The 15,829-nt window shown below is 44.9% G+C and overlaps 1 protein-coding gene and 1 long non-coding RNA gene across 4 annotated transcripts; one reads left to right on the top strand and one right to left on the bottom strand.

Moving 5' to 3' along the window:
* Positions 1-227: 227 nt before the first annotated feature.
* Positions 228-12,227, bottom strand: LOC130522962 (insulin receptor substrate 2-like). 3 transcript variants are annotated; one of them, XM_057027877.1, is made up of 4 exons: positions 11,563-12,227; positions 9,365-11,385; positions 8,620-9,113; positions 228-2,952 (listed from the first exon to the last, which is right to left on the bottom strand). In XM_057027877.1, exons 1-4 carry the CDS (start codon positions 12,028-12,030, stop codon positions 2,948-2,950), a joined length of 2,988 nt encoding a protein of 995 aa, XP_056883857.1. In that variant the 5' UTR covers positions 12,031-12,227; the 3' UTR covers positions 228-2,947. The 3 variants fall into 3 exon arrangements, with proteins under 3 accessions (XP_056883857.1, XP_056883858.1, XP_056883856.1); XM_057027878.1 differs by having other exon boundaries at positions 11,572-12,227; XM_057027876.1 differs by having other exon boundaries at positions 9,365-12,227.
* Positions 12,228-12,386: 159 nt separating this feature from the next.
* LOC130522969 (uncharacterized) lies at positions 12,387-14,711 on the top strand. The gene is made up of 3 exons (XR_008949754.1): positions 12,387-13,217; positions 13,282-13,316; positions 14,279-14,711. It is a non-coding gene; the product is annotated as an uncharacterized LOC130522969 (long non-coding RNA).
* Positions 14,712-15,829: the final 1,118 nt, after the last annotated feature.

Raw genomic sequence — 15,829 nt, 5'->3', positions numbered from 1 at the left:
GACAGCAATAAAAAAAAAAGAAAGGAAGAAAGAAAAGGTCTTGGCCAAATAGTTCAGCTTGTCATGCTCTGCAGGAAGGAGGTCGGATATCCTCGTCTTTTGACGGCCAAGAATTAGGGTCAGTGCCAAATCTGATTCTCTGCTGGAGCTCGGACAGTGGAGAGAAGTTGGACTCTATCAATGTTAATAGAATGTCAGTAAAATATAAAACAAGGAGAGAAACCTGGTGTGAGTCTTTAAATAAATCTATTTATTTCTGTAGGTCGCTATCCATAATCAATACAGACAAAAGCAATACTTGACTACCATAAATTTTAAACCATTATAATCATCTCTCGTGAGCTTCACAATAAACATTATATTTAACTATTTACAGTGGAAGACAATGACACATTCAGACCAAGTCGATCAAAAAAGAGAGAACATATCATTAAGTCCATGCATGGACACACAGAATAGGGAGGGGGCGCTTTGAGACGTGTCCAGAGCCAAAATTCCCATCGACAAAAGCAAAGCACGATTGACAGGATGTGAAATATACAAGAAGCAAAGCGCTCCTGCTGGCGTCCAAAAGAAAAATGATCAACGCAATGTTACATTTGGTTCCATTGGTGTGAATTAGATTGTTTCCATGTCACTATTGCATATGCCATCAGGACAATGTATCAACAAGGCAAATAGATCTCTTTAGTAAAATAGACAGAGCATTTTCCCCCCATAGTTACAGAGACTTTCAGGAGAAACCATACAATATAATGTACAACCCCAAAGCGAAACCCTTTGAAAAAAATCTGTAGCCAAACATAGTAACTATGCAACATAGATAAAATCTAAATACTCTGTTTTGAATAGATTTTTTTTGTTAAAATCTTTATATGTACACAATATACACATTCATGACTGAAGATAAATATATACCACTTCATGTGGAACATCTGGTTCTGTTAAAATCATTTCCCATATCATATTATCATATTTCTATGGCGTCCCCCCCCCAGTCCAGCCATACATTTAGACATTAAATTCTCCAAATCTACTACACATTACAAGGTCTGTGAGCTGGTCAGGACAGCAGCCATTGAATGGCAGTCAGTCAGGGTGTCAAAAATATTACAGTACCTTCAACATCTGAGGGCAATTGTGGAGGTTCAGGAGAAACTGGTTTGCCAAACAGGAAGATTCATTTTTCGACATTCTTTGCATTAGAACAAGATCTCTGTCTTTATCTTGAATTCTTTTCCCGAGAGATATGTATCAGATTATGTCATTTTCACTGTGAACAATAATTTATCGGTACATTATTAACCCAGCACTGTTGCTTAACCTATTATGTTAGCTATAGCTATAGCTAGCCAGTAGCCAGGTAATCACTGCAGCACACCAGTCATCATCAAAGGGGCTGCTGGTTAATTTTAGCTAAAGTCAAGCAGGAACTTGTGGCTAATACTACCAAAAATTAGAACTGTGTGTCTAATATCTCCAGGAAATGAGAAAGAAACAGGTGGCTAACATTCGCTGATATCAGATCAAATTAGATGGCTCGTGTTGGGGAATATGGAGCTGGTGGAGCCAATATTACGGTAATGAATGTGTGGTTACAGAGCTGGTGCCTAAAGTAAACAAAGGTGGGTAATGTTACCAAGCGCTGCTCACAGAATAGTACTATTCTCTTACATTAGCTCCCTAAAAACTGTTACACTGCTTTCTCATCATTCTCGGACAGCCGTTTCTCCAGTGAACCTCCATATTGCTGCCAGATGTGCCTGTCAGCCTTTCTTCTCCTACTTTTTATTCAGTGCTTGTCCAGCACCGCTGTCCCCTTTTATCTCCTCGTCTCAGCCCTTATTCGCTGAACTGAAACATTCCCGATTTGGCCACGACTCTGATATTCTTGAACCACGTCACCCCTTTATCGAACAAGACCCGGCATCCAATGATCACAGCAGGAGCGGCCTGCACCGACTTCTGGGCGCAGCCGTAGGTTTAAAGGTAGGAGTGTGTGAGGTTTTCGGGCTCTCAAGTGACTGAGGAATTGTGGGAGGTTCAGTGCATTCAGATGCCTGGTCTCCTGGGGTCCGAGTTGACATGCATAAGTCTTAAACATTTAAAAATCCGTTCCTTTAAATTCAGAGCTTTGATGTGAGGAAAAAATAATCTAGGTTAGAATAAATAAGTAATTAAGAAAATACTTTAATATGGGCACAATAAATCTGATCTCAAGCAGCCCCTTTACTGTACAATTCTGAAATAATAGGTCTTTAATAGGAAGCTAGAATTCTTCTTTTCTACAAATGAATAATAATATAGAGATTTAGGTCCAGTTGGGTGGACTGAAATAGAATATTCAGATATAATTTCATAAAAACACAAGGATAATATAGACATTAAGGCATTGGGTAGGTCTCATCAGACATTCATCTTCCAAAAATAAATACAATTTTAACTGTAAATATATTCTTATACTTGGTGTACCTCTGTGGGTCATATTTATAATGGGTTTTGCCATAACATAGCAGTTGGTCACACTCAGAAACAAACACCTGGAACTAGATCAAAACTACCCTCAGGTAAATAAACAGTATGTGGGTACCATTAGAGTTCGTTTGTTTGTTGCCTTGACGATCTTTGCTTCTGTGTTTGTGCCAAAATGTGGGTCAAAGATGAAAATGGCCTCTGAGAGTGCAGGGAAGAGAAAACTGAGATGGACACAGTCTCACTCGCTAACACACACATGTGTACGCACACACACACACCCACAAACAAGCACACCTGTGATGCCTTTAGCAGATTCAGACCATGCAAAGATGGTGACCTCTTTTGATTGGATCTGTGTGCATGTGTTTTTAGGATGGAGCAGGCAGACAGTCTGTTTGAAGCTGCGCCACACAGCAGGAGAGAGAGGTTCACGAGCAGCTGGTTGATGAAGATGGCAAATCAGAAGAGTCTTTCAGTCTGAAAGAGAGAGAAGGGAAAATGAAATTAATACAAAATGCAAAATGCAAATACAAAAACAAGGCAAAAAATTTAGCTTAGCTCTTAGCTGTTAGCTTTTGTAGCCATTTTCAATTATCTAAATCCGTTTGAATAGAAAGGAGGGGAAATTGGATCAATAGACAACCTACAATTTCAATAATTTTTATATTTTCAATTCAAAAATTCAGATTCAAAAAAATCTAGTGAGATTAAAAAATAAACACATTGGTTCATAAAAACAACAGTTTGTAAGGAAAAAATACAACATTGACAGATTACCGTTGCAAATTGCAGCGGCAATATTGACACAAAACCAAAACTGTGGTGTGTGAAACAGCAGGAAGAGAAACTACCTAACCAACAATAGCCTATACGATTAACGCTAAAAGTGCACCGACGGGTTTTCTCGCCAACAGCACTGACACCCTTCAGCTTCAAAACCCTTAAACCACAAACAAAACTTCCTTTCCTGGGAACCTGTCTGAGTTTCTGACAACACCCTCCAATCACATAATTAGTGTGATTAGCCGCAGTTCAAGAAAACCATTCATTACAACATTCCGAATCAGTCGCAATCACTCGCAGCTCTTGACAGACCTCTGATCATCATCGATAATTAAATGTTCCTATTTAGGCTCAGTCACCCATTCCGTTACTTTAGTTAGTAATTAAAGGTCAATTGGTTGGAAACATACCTGTCATGGTTCTACAGTGCACTTTTGACTCATCTGAGGCGTCTCTAGGTTGTAATAAAAAGCCCCCATCACATATCCAGGAAGAGTGACGAGGGTTTTTTTATTGACACTGTTGAACCATGTCAGGTATTTCTTAAACCAATGACCTACGCGTGACACAAAAGAAACAAATGGAAAAGCTATGGAGAAACCGGACGCAACGGGCAGCATTGGATTATTTTTGAAACAGGTGTTGCTCTGTCGTCTAATCATTACCACACAAGCACGGAGCGGCGCCAACAATTCAGCCCTTGCAGACAGCAGACATAAGCGGATGGAGAGAACAGACTGTTTTTTATGAACCCATTTACAGACTCGCATTCATAACGCCGTCGCAGTAACAAGAACGGGGAGTTCTGCGCTCCACCTGGTGAGACACCCAGGAACTGGGAACGTGGAACCTTTAAGGTCAAGAACCCGCTGTGCTTTCAGCAGTAACACCAATTTATTCCCCCACCCACGACCTCGTCCCCGTCCCCGTCCCCGTCCTCTCCTCTCCCTGCATAGTGATGGTGTGTCACTTCTTTAACGCACCAGCTGTGATGCCAGGAAGTGCTTGGAGGACGGTGGGGGAGGCTGGTCGGCGACGGTCGTAATTACATAATCTGGAATGCGGTGGGATGTGTGTGGTTGGGGGGGTGGGGGTCTCCTGTCTTTCTGCCGTGTTGCTATGGACACGGAGCGAAAAGAGGAGGAGCAGCACGCAGTGACGCATCTCTGATACGCGTACAGAGAGATGTGCTTCCACGTGAGCTGTGACAGACACAATGACTGAATCATTTAGCAGATTAAGAAGTAGAGATTAATGTCAAGAGGAACATCTATGGATATTAACTAACTCTAAACTGCAGGAAAATATTAGAATTTCTCTTTATTCACCCAATGAATGTAGCAGTACTTGTGGATTACAGCAATATGAGACAAACGAGTACATTTAATCTCTTTTACTTTCAATTCTGAAGGAAAATTGGGAAACAAATCTTTTTCTCCTTTTCTTGATTTTCCACAAATGGCCTCATCTATAGTATAAATAATAATAATGATATGCATTCGTTTCTATCTAAATGTTAATACATGAAAGCCCATTACTGTGTTTTTGAATGAGGCAGAGGCAAAAAAAAAAAGGGGGGGGAGGGTTTACGTGACTGCTGGTCAACTGGAAGCTTGTGATATCATGAAACCGCACAAGAATTATATAACTGTGTTGAGGATGGGGGACTTGTAGTATATCTTTGAAAAACAAATAAAGCGTGAAACTAAGGGTGACCTGAGTAATAGAGTGGTCACCCATGTATGTAGTTTGTCTGCTTGTTTGTTTGTGGATGGATAAACTCCAAGTGGATGGATAACACTTAATTTGGCTGAAATCACATTTAACACCTCCATATATTATTTCCCCACTGCCGTCCTCAGACTGGATGCGACCTCACGTTTATCGACCTCGACCGTCTAATCTCGCCTGCAGGACTAGTAATCTCATCTGGAGCTGCGGTTGGCTAAATGTGGGGAACGCTGGCCATGCAGTTATCTAGCAGCTAGCACTTCTGTCTGGAACATCCCGGCCTACTTTATCCCCCCCGTCCTCCCCATGCCATCACACACACACACACACACACACACACAGACAACTCCTGGAAACTCTGATACACCAGCCATCCCTGTTATGTGTGCACGTTTGCTCTCTATATATCATGTAACATGGCATTTCTAGATTTCCCAGCTCGGCTGTTTGCACTTCTTTGTTACATCTACAAGAGCTCAGCTTTGATGCAGGTCGGAAACGGAGGCAACTAAAAATATTACCACAGCTGTTGTATTCGGATGCGCAAGGTGCTTTTACAGGTAATCCTCTGTGTACCAGAACAAAATAGGCACAGTAAAAATTGCAAAAACGGAGGCACACAGTGCCGCAAAGTCAAGAGGGTAGCCCCATTTCCAGCATGCGGGGAAAAAAACCAGCACTGAGGCAAAAATGACACGAGAGAGAGCTGCTGACTGAGCAATGGTTGCTAAACAACTCGGGATGACTTTTTAACTAATGAGACATAAAATGAAGCAAAGACATGCACGTGCGCAGCACCATGCCGTTAGATGCACCCAGCACATCTGCTAACTGAATGACGTTATCAGGAAGTCGGATTTAAGTGGATGGCCACAAATGCTTTTAATCTGGTTGATGAATTACACACACTCAAAGTGGATGGTCATACTAGGCAGCCTGTGGGGTGTGGCAGATGTTGAGCTGTCATTAGAGCAGGGCCAGTGAGTAGGGAAGGGGGTGTGTGTGCGTGCAAGCCAGTGAAATGCATTATACATAACAGCATGTACATGTTTGGGCGGTAGTGATGGTATAGAGAACAGTAATGAGAGGGTCTGTGTGAGAGAACATAGGGCAGAGTGGCAGGTGTGTGGACACACACACACACACACACACACACACACACACACACACACACACACACACACACACACACACACACACCTTTCAGAGAGTCAGAGAGTGGCCATCTGCCACTACCACTAAGGATTGACTTGGTCTCACAGCAGGGTCCCTTCTGTCTCAGAGACCCTTCTTTTATCAGAGGATGCACCAATAACTGCATCAGATTTATTCCAATAACAACATGTGTGCTCAGTTCTGTTTATATGTGTGAATTTCTAGATTATTTATTTCCAAAACAAGCTAAAACTATGTACAGATAAGCTGTGCTCCTAATCCTATAGTTGCAAAAACACCTTGCTAATTGCCGTTAAACTTTTAAACCAAGATGGAAGTGGGTTAAGAATCATGTAACTGTGCTAATGAAAAAGTAGTTGCTGGTCAAAGCCATCAGATAAAGGTATTAGTCAGCTGAGGACTGGAACTGAGATGGCTGACTTGGCTAATCTGGGTCTGAATAGAACATCCACCTGGCTGAGCTGTGGCTAGCCGGGCCGAAGGAGGCGGAATCTAGCTTGGCACGGTGTAAACACCTCTGCCACGTGAGCAGGCGCACTGAAAAAAGAAGACATCAACGAATGCTCGACCTATATGCTCGTAGAACGTGCTGTGGATGAAGCTGGGCCTCACCAATGAGTTTGTTTATTGCTTTTCCAGCTCAAGCCCCTCGCTGCCTCTTTCTACCAAGCATACAGGCCTGTAGTCCATCTCCCCCTCTCTGCTTGTCTTACTTCTGCTTAGTGAACAGACTAATGAGGCAGAAGGGCATTGAACTGCACGTGCCATCCTGGCTCATTATGGACGCATTCATTTAGTCAGGCGAGCAGCACTGGGAAACAAAACAAGCGGCGCTCTCTCTCTCCTTTGCTCCCTGCACAGCTCTGCCAAGTCTTCACGGATGTGAGCCACACTAATGGAAAACAAAACTGGAAAAAAAAAAAATCTCCAAGAGGAAAAAAAACAGCCCTGACTGCCAAGCATCCGTGCTCCAGTCCACATGTGTGTGCCTTTCCCTCCCTCTTGGTTACATTCAATAAGCTTTATTACCACCATAAAACTATCCACTAGCTCAAACAAAACAAGAGCACGTGCACAGCAGCAAATGTTGGGTGAAAACAAACAAGCTGTAAACCTCACATGCAAAAGGAAGGCATCATCAATAACTCAGTCACTAACCTGTGGTAAACAAAATTGCTGTTTTATTCCCCAAAATGAAACTAAAAACGGTAACATCAATAGAGGTCCCCATCTCTTCAACGGGAAACATAATACCACTTCTCTTTGCATACACAGAGCCCTTGTAATGAATGAAAGCCACTTTCTTTGGAAACGGCCTAAAGCCGCGACACAAACAGGCCTCTTTCACAGCAATCTTTTTTCAAACAGGCTCTGCCAGGAATGCGGAGCATGTCATCCAGTTACCTGGTGTCCGCACAGCCACTCGTCCACTTTGTTGTTTTCCCTCACTGCCTACAAGGACGTGCACACAAACACACATCCACTTGTGCTGGGCCTCACATGTCAGTGCGTCCGCCTCCCACCCTACGTGCTGGCAAACACGTGAGCTTGTTGTGTCCGACAAAGAGCTTTCATGGTAATTTTCCCTGTTGTTAACACTATCGGCCATTTCACTCCACCGTTTTATTTTGCTCACTGTGATATTCTGGGGTGCAATATTGATCACGGAATGGTGGGACTGAGAGGGTCTATCGAGGTCATATTGATGTGCAATGCATCCTAAAGTGCACCCACCTGAAAAAAAACAAACAAAAAAAACCCCAAAACAAAACAGGAAATGCTTTCTAACTGCATCTGGAGGTAAATCTTTATACACGACAGAGAAATACTGTTGAGTATAACATCATAATTTCAGTATATTAATTGGTGTTTGTCACAAACTCCTCCATTCATAATAAGCGTTGGTGGAAACCCGCAAATCTGCTTGTGTATTTTTAGTATCTGCAGCCCACAACAGTAGCAGCGAGGCAGCATCCTGCTCAGTCATGGTGCTTGTTTACTTCAGTGTTCTCAGCCAAGTCACATGCTGCATTCAAGTGCTGCAGGACACAGCGACACCACCTCATACAGACGGTTTTAAAGAATAAAGTCATGCAGGCAGATTCAGAATTCTGCCTATTGTCTGATGCAGTGGATGTCGCGTAAATGTAAAGTATTCTTCAGAATTGTTATTTGTGTAGGAGAATCTGCCTGGATAGTCAAAAGTACGAGGAGCACGTGAATGCCACATAAGCGCCTCCTTCCTATTTTTCAACATCCACCCAGCTTATTTGAATTTTGAGGAAACACGTTTGCGCTCTTTTTTTCCCCTGCTAACGGCACAGACCAGCTCTGTCCTCGTTTGGTGAAGTTGTTTCCGCCTATCACACTCCTAGCTTTAGAATATCAGCTGTAGGAGCTGAACCTGGAAATTAAGATATGTTTTTTTGCAAAGAGACCACGAATAGCTCTCACCTTTGGCAGTGGTTGCAGCCTCCTTGAATCCCAAACAGACATATGGCGTGCTGTGTAATCCATTGATGCCTCCTTTGCAGCTGCTGGTGGGTTTGAAGCCAGTAATATCTTCACATTTCTCTCCATTCCTGTTCTCCAGCAAGTTCAAGGCAATGTAGTTCAGACCACTTGGATAACCAGCTGAGCTCTGCCTGATCACGGGGCTGCCATACTCATCATCAGAACCCTCGCTGCTTCGAGATGAGATATTCTCCACCGAGCTGTGCCGTTTCATTGCATCGCCACGGGCAAATGAGGGGAAGACTTGCGTCACCGTAGTGGTGGAGGAGAAGGTTTCAGAGCTGTGGCGCCGGCGTCCCTGCGGATTGGCCCGGATCACCTTGGCAGAGCAGTCGGGGTCTACCGTGGAAGATGCAGTGCCGATCAAAAAGACCCCGATGCCTTCCGGAATCCCCTGGTCCTCCAGTGTAATCCTCCTCTCCATACTGCCCTTACTGCAATGTTTACACAAACAGGACATCAGTCAGCACAATAAACTGCTTAAACATTAGGGAAGCTATTGTGGAGAGAAATCTAAGCTACATGTAGTAATTCACAGTTCAATTAACTGACACTTCCTACTAACAAAGGAAAGTGCTCAATTTCCTCATTAAAATTATTTTAAATGAATGTTAATGTAGCCAAATGAGCACTTTTAGTGTATCTATTATAAATCGTTGAAACAAAGGACACATCGCACACATACCCTGCGGCGTTTTGCGGGACGAGCTGTGGGGGCGAGCTGGTCACCCCAAACTTCATCTCACTGTAGTCATTTTTTGCCTCGTCGCAAAGACCCTGAGACCTTTTCTCGCCATCGAGGTGATAGACGCCGTCCTCGGGGCAGGGGTACTGCGATAGCTCCGGAAGGGTGTCCAGCCGCTCAGCAGGAGCCTGTTTGAGTGAGTTCAAACTCACCTCCACGTTTATGTACTCTGTCAGAGAGGACCTGCCGGGACCTCCGCTGCTGGAACCCAGAGATGAAGGCTGGCTTTCACTGGAAATGGTGGAAGGGGGGGAATATCGGGTGCTGCTGAAGTCAATATTAATGTACTCCCCGGGGCTCCGAGGTTCTCCTGGAAGAGGGTGCTCGTTCATGCTAGGCAGGGTCCTCAGGGTGTCCAATGACAGCCTGTTAGGTCTGCCCAGTCTCCCCCTGTAAGGCAGGGTCTCTGGCCGACTATGTCTGATGGGGGAAGGTATGGAGGAGCACTGAGCTACAACTGGTTGCATGACTGAATAATAGTCCGACTCCCCCATCTTCTGCCTCGGACTCTGAGGGCTCATCAATACATACTGGCTGCTTTCCTCAGGCTTGGTGGCCTGAACTTTGGCTGGGAGTGCGAGGGAGCCAGCCTGGTAAACCGCCCTCACCGACGCAGCCTCGCCAGCCAGCAGACCTGGATAGTAATCAGGTGGTGTCTGGAGTGGAGGGGGATTTCCAGGTGACATGTTCATGTATTCACCGTGCCTGTCTGGGCTGTCCATCGAAGATCTGGAGCCACACCACATTCTCATATAGCCATTGTCCTCCAGAGAACTGCTGCATGGCGAGTTGGTCTTAAAGCCTCCATTGGTGGCTGCCTGAGGATGCACCCTTGGGTTTATGATTTGTTTTGGTGCTGACACACACATGGGGCTCATGGGCACGTAGTTGTCTGCCTTGCCAGACTGAGATGCCACTCCAGGTGTCATTGGCATGTAGCCATCATCTGCAAGGTTGCTACTGGAGCTTCTGGATGAACCAATTTCAATATCTCCATAATCCTCAGGGTAGCACACTTTAGGTGAGGCTGAGTGAGAATTCTGTCCATGGGCCATCCTCATGAGTGTGTACTCATCCAGGGAGGCAGAGGACAGCGGTGCCACCACCCTCTGTTGGCGTGGAGTTGTAAGTGAGTGTGTCCTCTTCCTGTAAACCTTGTCAAATGTCAGACAATCGCCACAAGCTCCAGCTCTACTGCTGTTTGTCCCCTCCATTAGCATGTAGTCACACAGGTCCCCAATGTCACGGGATGGAGGTGTGCTGGACAGGGAGTCAGGGGTGTCACTGCGTGTGAGGGGGAGGAATCTGGGGTCTCCTGGACTGGAGCTGTAGTCCTCACACAGAATGAAGCCAGCATCACTAAGAGAGCCAGAGATAGAGGCACTGCAGCTGAAAGGACGCCTGACTTTATCAGGAGTGGAGGTACCAGTCCCTCCTTTCGGAGACATGCTGATGGGGCTGGATGCAGCTGGAGGAGAGTTGGACACGGGCATGGACTGGCTATGGTGCAGGTTGGAGGAAGATTCTATCATCCTGCAGGTGCGCCCACTGATGAGAGTGTGGGACCTGCTGAGATGACTCCCAGAGTTTGGACTGGTGGGACTCCCATTCACCGATATAGACATTGACGCAGGCCGGGTAACACTTCCATCTCCCTCGCTGGCTGTTCTTATCCGACAGGATGTGAACTTTTTCCCAGGGGAGGTGGCTGCAATGCTATCTGTTCTAGATCTTCTCACCAGGCCCGTCTGACTGGGGGGGAGGTTGCTGAGGTTGCGCCGTGTGGGCACAGAGATGGGGTTAGTGCTGGCTGACTGGCTCTTGCTCCGTGGCCTGAATTCAGACAGCTCCTTCATTGCTTTCATCGCTCCGAGGATGGTCTCGTGGATGTTCTGCGCCACTACCGGGTCCTCTGCCTGCATCCAGAACTCACCGGGTCCGGTGACTGCTGAGCGGCCCACCTCGATGAAGAAAAAGTTGTCAGAGTGGCCACATCTCCTGATGTTCATGAGCTGTAAACTGACCGCCGCCGTGTCCGAGTTCAGCTTGACAAAGCTGATGGTCCGGCTTGATAAACACAGTCTGTACACACCAGTGAAGTTCTTGATTTGACCCAAACCTTTGGGCTTCAAATTTACCTGCCATACCTCCTTATAGGCAGATGTCGCAGGAGTTATGAGTCCATAACTGGCCTCTTCAAAGCCGACCAAAGAGGAGGTGGACATCGGGCTATCGTACACTTTCCCCTCGGCTATGAGCTCAGTCAGAACCGCGTACCAGCTCTCCTGTTCCCCCTCGTTGTCAGCAGCCACAGCAAAGTACTCGTCCTTGGTGTAGAGGGCGATGAGGTGCTTGTGTTTGGCGTCGGCGCGCTTGTTTACGCACAGACAGGAGTCCAAAGTTATTACGCGTTTCGGGGCGGACTTGTTTCTCCATTTCTTCTCGCTTTCATAATACTCCAGCCGAGCAGGGCAGCGCTCGGTCGGCTCACGGAGCACGAAGAAGCGCCTGTGTCCGTGTTTCTGTTTCCTCAGGTAGCCGCACTTTTTCACGCCGCTCGTCTCATTAGATAACAGGTGTCCAGCCGTCGTCGGAGGACTTGCCATTTCTCTTCACTTCTCGATTCGAGTCCGCTAAAAGTAAACTCCTTTTAAAACTCGCTGCAAAGAGAACATGAAAGGTGAGCCGTTGCAGCCTAATCCATAGCAGGCGGCGAGAGATGCATCCGCTCCGCTGTCAATAACAGTACAGTCGGACCCGACCAAAGACTGATCTGATCCTGGAGAAAAACAACATGTGACGCTGCTGCTCTAAACAGAATCAAACACAGTCACCGTGGGGCGGCGCGTCCTGCAGGGGGCGTGCCCGTCCATCAACCGGCCCTGGCGACGCTCATTGGCTGATGGAACCATTCAAGAAATGCAAACCCCGCCCTCGTTTTCTGAACTGCGCTCTTGTAGAAAGAGGAATTATCAAAAACCCATTACGAAACACTTTGTACTGCAAGCTACTGTGAAAAGGGAGCTTGAAAAATGAAGGCACGGCTCATTTTATGTGTTCGTTCATCCATACTCTCACTATAGACTTTTTATTTGTTATTATAATTTGCCAATATAATTTTGTTTTTATTTCCTATAATTTATTTGTGTAATGTGGGGATCTGACGTCTCTGACTGAGTACTGGACTGTAACCATTCATCTTCCACCACGAACACTGTAAACAACCGTGATGTCCCACTTGTTATGTAAGGAGTGATGGGCTATTTTTAAACTTGTGTTTACAATTGTATCCTTGCGTTTTCCATTTCAGTAGCTGACCGTTTTTTCTTCCAACCATCCTCCTCTGTGGTGACAATTATGGTCATTATTTGTAATATGGTTATTAGAACTCCGATAGGGATGGCTTGCTTTTCCGTTTGGATTTTGTTTGTCTTCCTGTTGTTCATGTTTTTCTTCTCTTGTCTTGCTTACAATGCCCATTGCTGCATATTTACTACAAAATCTTCCTGCCGACTGGAAAAACACCCTTCTCTCACAAGGGGAATGACTCCATGGTGTTTGTTATCTATGGGATGACTCAAGCAAATGCGTCAGAACGTTGGGAGTAAACGCAAGGTGTAGAAATGGCGCCACCATGTGGTGGCATCGTGCAGGCGACTGCGGCGCACAACTGCGATGCGCGTTTAGAAAAGGAAACCAACAGTTTGCCCCGCAAGCATTTTGTAGGAGCACACTGGTCTGTTTGGATGATGCTGCCCGTGGAAAGACTCCGACATCTTTTCATTGAATCTTGGTAACTGTGTCAGTAATTTTCCATATGGTCTATGTGTCACTGAGGTGCTTATGTGATTCCACAGATGAAGAAGGGGCATCTTGTGAAAACACCTCCCTGGTAAACACTGCACCCTCTTACTCTAACACATAAACACAGCAGATTAAGGGTAATCCCACCTTCTCTGATTACTATTGTTGTCATTGATATCTTTGTGTGATCCCTGTTCACATTTGGCTAATGTCTGTTGTTCTGTGTTTGGACGCTTGTGCCACCGCGAGTTTTTTCAGCATTGGAGGCCAAAATTAATCTGAGATAGATAACACATCCACAAACACCTCCATAAAAACACTGTATGTTGTAGACACTCTGTGGGACATTGTGGTGTGATAGGTTCCCACAGGGCTTATGTAAAGACACTAATCTGTGTTTTGTACATGAACACAGGACTCTTATTATTTCTAATTTCAATCACTGTCAAATTGCCTAAAGACTCCAGCTGCTCAGCCTAAAGCTCTCTGAAGACAAGATGTTCACATAGTCTCAGCAATATGAAAATGACTTGTCAATAGTAGTCTAATTTATTCATGATATAAAAACAATCATTTATAACAGAGTAAACACTGTTACAAAACAGTGTCGATATTGATTTAAGTGTAAAGGCACATTACATGTGTTTTTTTAAAAATAAAATAAAATAAAAGCCCTGTCCCGACATGCACATTTTAAAAAGCCACTTCATGTTTGGGTGTGAGAATGGAGGCTTTTCAAGTTTTTCGGGCTTTCGAGTTTCTCAGAGAGTATTGTAGTTACGGTCTTGATTCCCAAGACCAAAATCCACCGCACCTCGAAGGCGCATCTGCTTTCCTTCTTTCTGTCTCTGGAGGTCAGTGGAGTCCATGCTGTGTTAAAGAGCTCGGTAGCATCAGCTGATGATGAGGATTAGGATGATGATGGTGTTGATGATGATGATGATGATGATGATGATGGTGTTGATGATGATGATGATGATGATGATGATGATGATGATGATGATGGCGTGCTTATTCTGATACCTGACATTTGAGTTTCTTTCTCAATAGCATCAAGATGATGACACCAGCGAATCTAATGTGTGGCTGTTGAGCCATTAATAAACAGGGAAAAGGATGAATACACAAAGCAGATGGTATGCTTAAGTATAAAGGGAATTATTTTTATTCTATTCCTGTCATAAAAGCACCAAAATACATACAACAAAGCATGCAACTCAATTGGAAAGGGTGCACTGTAAATTTTGTACATAAAGTTAGACCGATAAGATTGAATCCTCTCTATTCATTGATCAATGATCGAATGTCAGCGGAGGTGTGATTACAAGCATGATTGCATGATAACTGCCCTCTGTATCATTGTGTTGGATTAACTTGAACTGGTCAGCAATTATGGACAAAATGACAAAAGCACAGGCAAGATATCAACACCCAAAACAGGTTACTCTAACATCAGCTCTCTATACTGAACACTATATTTGTGTTACCAGGAGGCCAGTGCCAGTTTACCCAGCATTCCTATGAATGAAGCCGCTTTCTCCAGGAGTGAGGACAACGTTCCCGATATCTGTGGCATCTGCACCGAAGGCATCTACAAAAAGAGTCTCCCAAACCATTAAAAACTTTGTGATTCTTCCAAACTGTAACCATGCATTCTGTGTATCATGCATTTGTTACCAGGAGACGGATGGACGGATATACCGGTAGTTCAGGTAATGTAAAGTAAGTTTCACCCACATGTAAACTAACTGGTAACATTAACAACTGGTCTTTAACCTGTTGGCTTGTCGGGGGTTGTCCAGTGTGCAGAGTCAGATCAGACTTCTACCTCCCAAGTGAATCCATGGTGGAGGGAGAACAGCTGATCATCAGCACTAAGCAGAGATGCAGGTTTGTTCTGAGCTTCAGTTTCTGGAGCAGCATTATTCACCAGAGTTGGACTCCAGGTTAACACAGATGCTTTCGATTCATTTTGCCTTTGAATTGAGTTTCCAGCAGGCTTTGGGGCAGTTTGTTTTGCTTTAGTTAATTCTGTTAGAGATAATGCAAGCTTTAATGTGTTTTAGGTGGTGCCGTTCGGTATGCTAATGTTTGGTGTACAGTTGAGTGTGAAGGTTGGTACGGCACCATAAGTTAAACTACATATTTAGTTTTTGACCTCCATTCATCCGTGGCATTGTATTTTTGTATCCTCGTGTTAATAAAGAGCATTACTCCCGGAGTTGAGTGGGTTTGGAACACGGGACACGCTTTCAGGAAATCACTGACATTGCTTTTACTCATGGTGCCAGCGCCCCCTGGCCAGCAGGAGGATATTGCATCCTGAACAGCCACCCCTCACCCACAGGTATGCAGCTCTCTCCGTCTAATGATGCCACCAGGATGCAGCACCATCATTCCGCCTCATGGAACAGTGGCCAGTATTGTCCGCTGGGGCCACATGAAGGTCCCCTACAGAGTATTATAAAGCTGCAGAGCTATAATGGGGAAGAACCTCATTCAACTGCCTCATTCAAGTGCAGCTGGCATCTCAGCTTAGTGAATGGTCAGCAGAAGAGGCAGCAGTGCAAGTCACCCTCACTCTTGAAGGAAAAGCATGTG

This window comes from Takifugu flavidus, chromosome 3 (genome assembly GCF_003711565.1).
Source record: "Takifugu flavidus isolate HTHZ2018 chromosome 3, ASM371156v2, whole genome shotgun sequence".
Lineage (NCBI taxonomy): Eukaryota > Metazoa > Chordata > Actinopteri > Tetraodontiformes > Tetraodontidae > Takifugu > Takifugu flavidus.
The sequence above is the reverse complement of the archived record's forward strand: the minus strand, read 5'-3'. Positions and strand labels throughout refer to the sequence as shown.

Excerpts from the sequence above, each read along its gene's own strand:
- LOC130522962 (XM_057027876.1), bottom strand. The coding sequence starts at position 12,030 with ATGGCAAGTCCTCCGACGACGGCTGGACACCTGTTATCTAATGAGACG. Across the intron at positions 9,114-9,364 it reads GTCCCGCAAAACGCCGCAGG|TAAGGGCAGTATGGAGAGGA; the intron begins GTATGTGTGCGA and ends TAAACATTGCAG.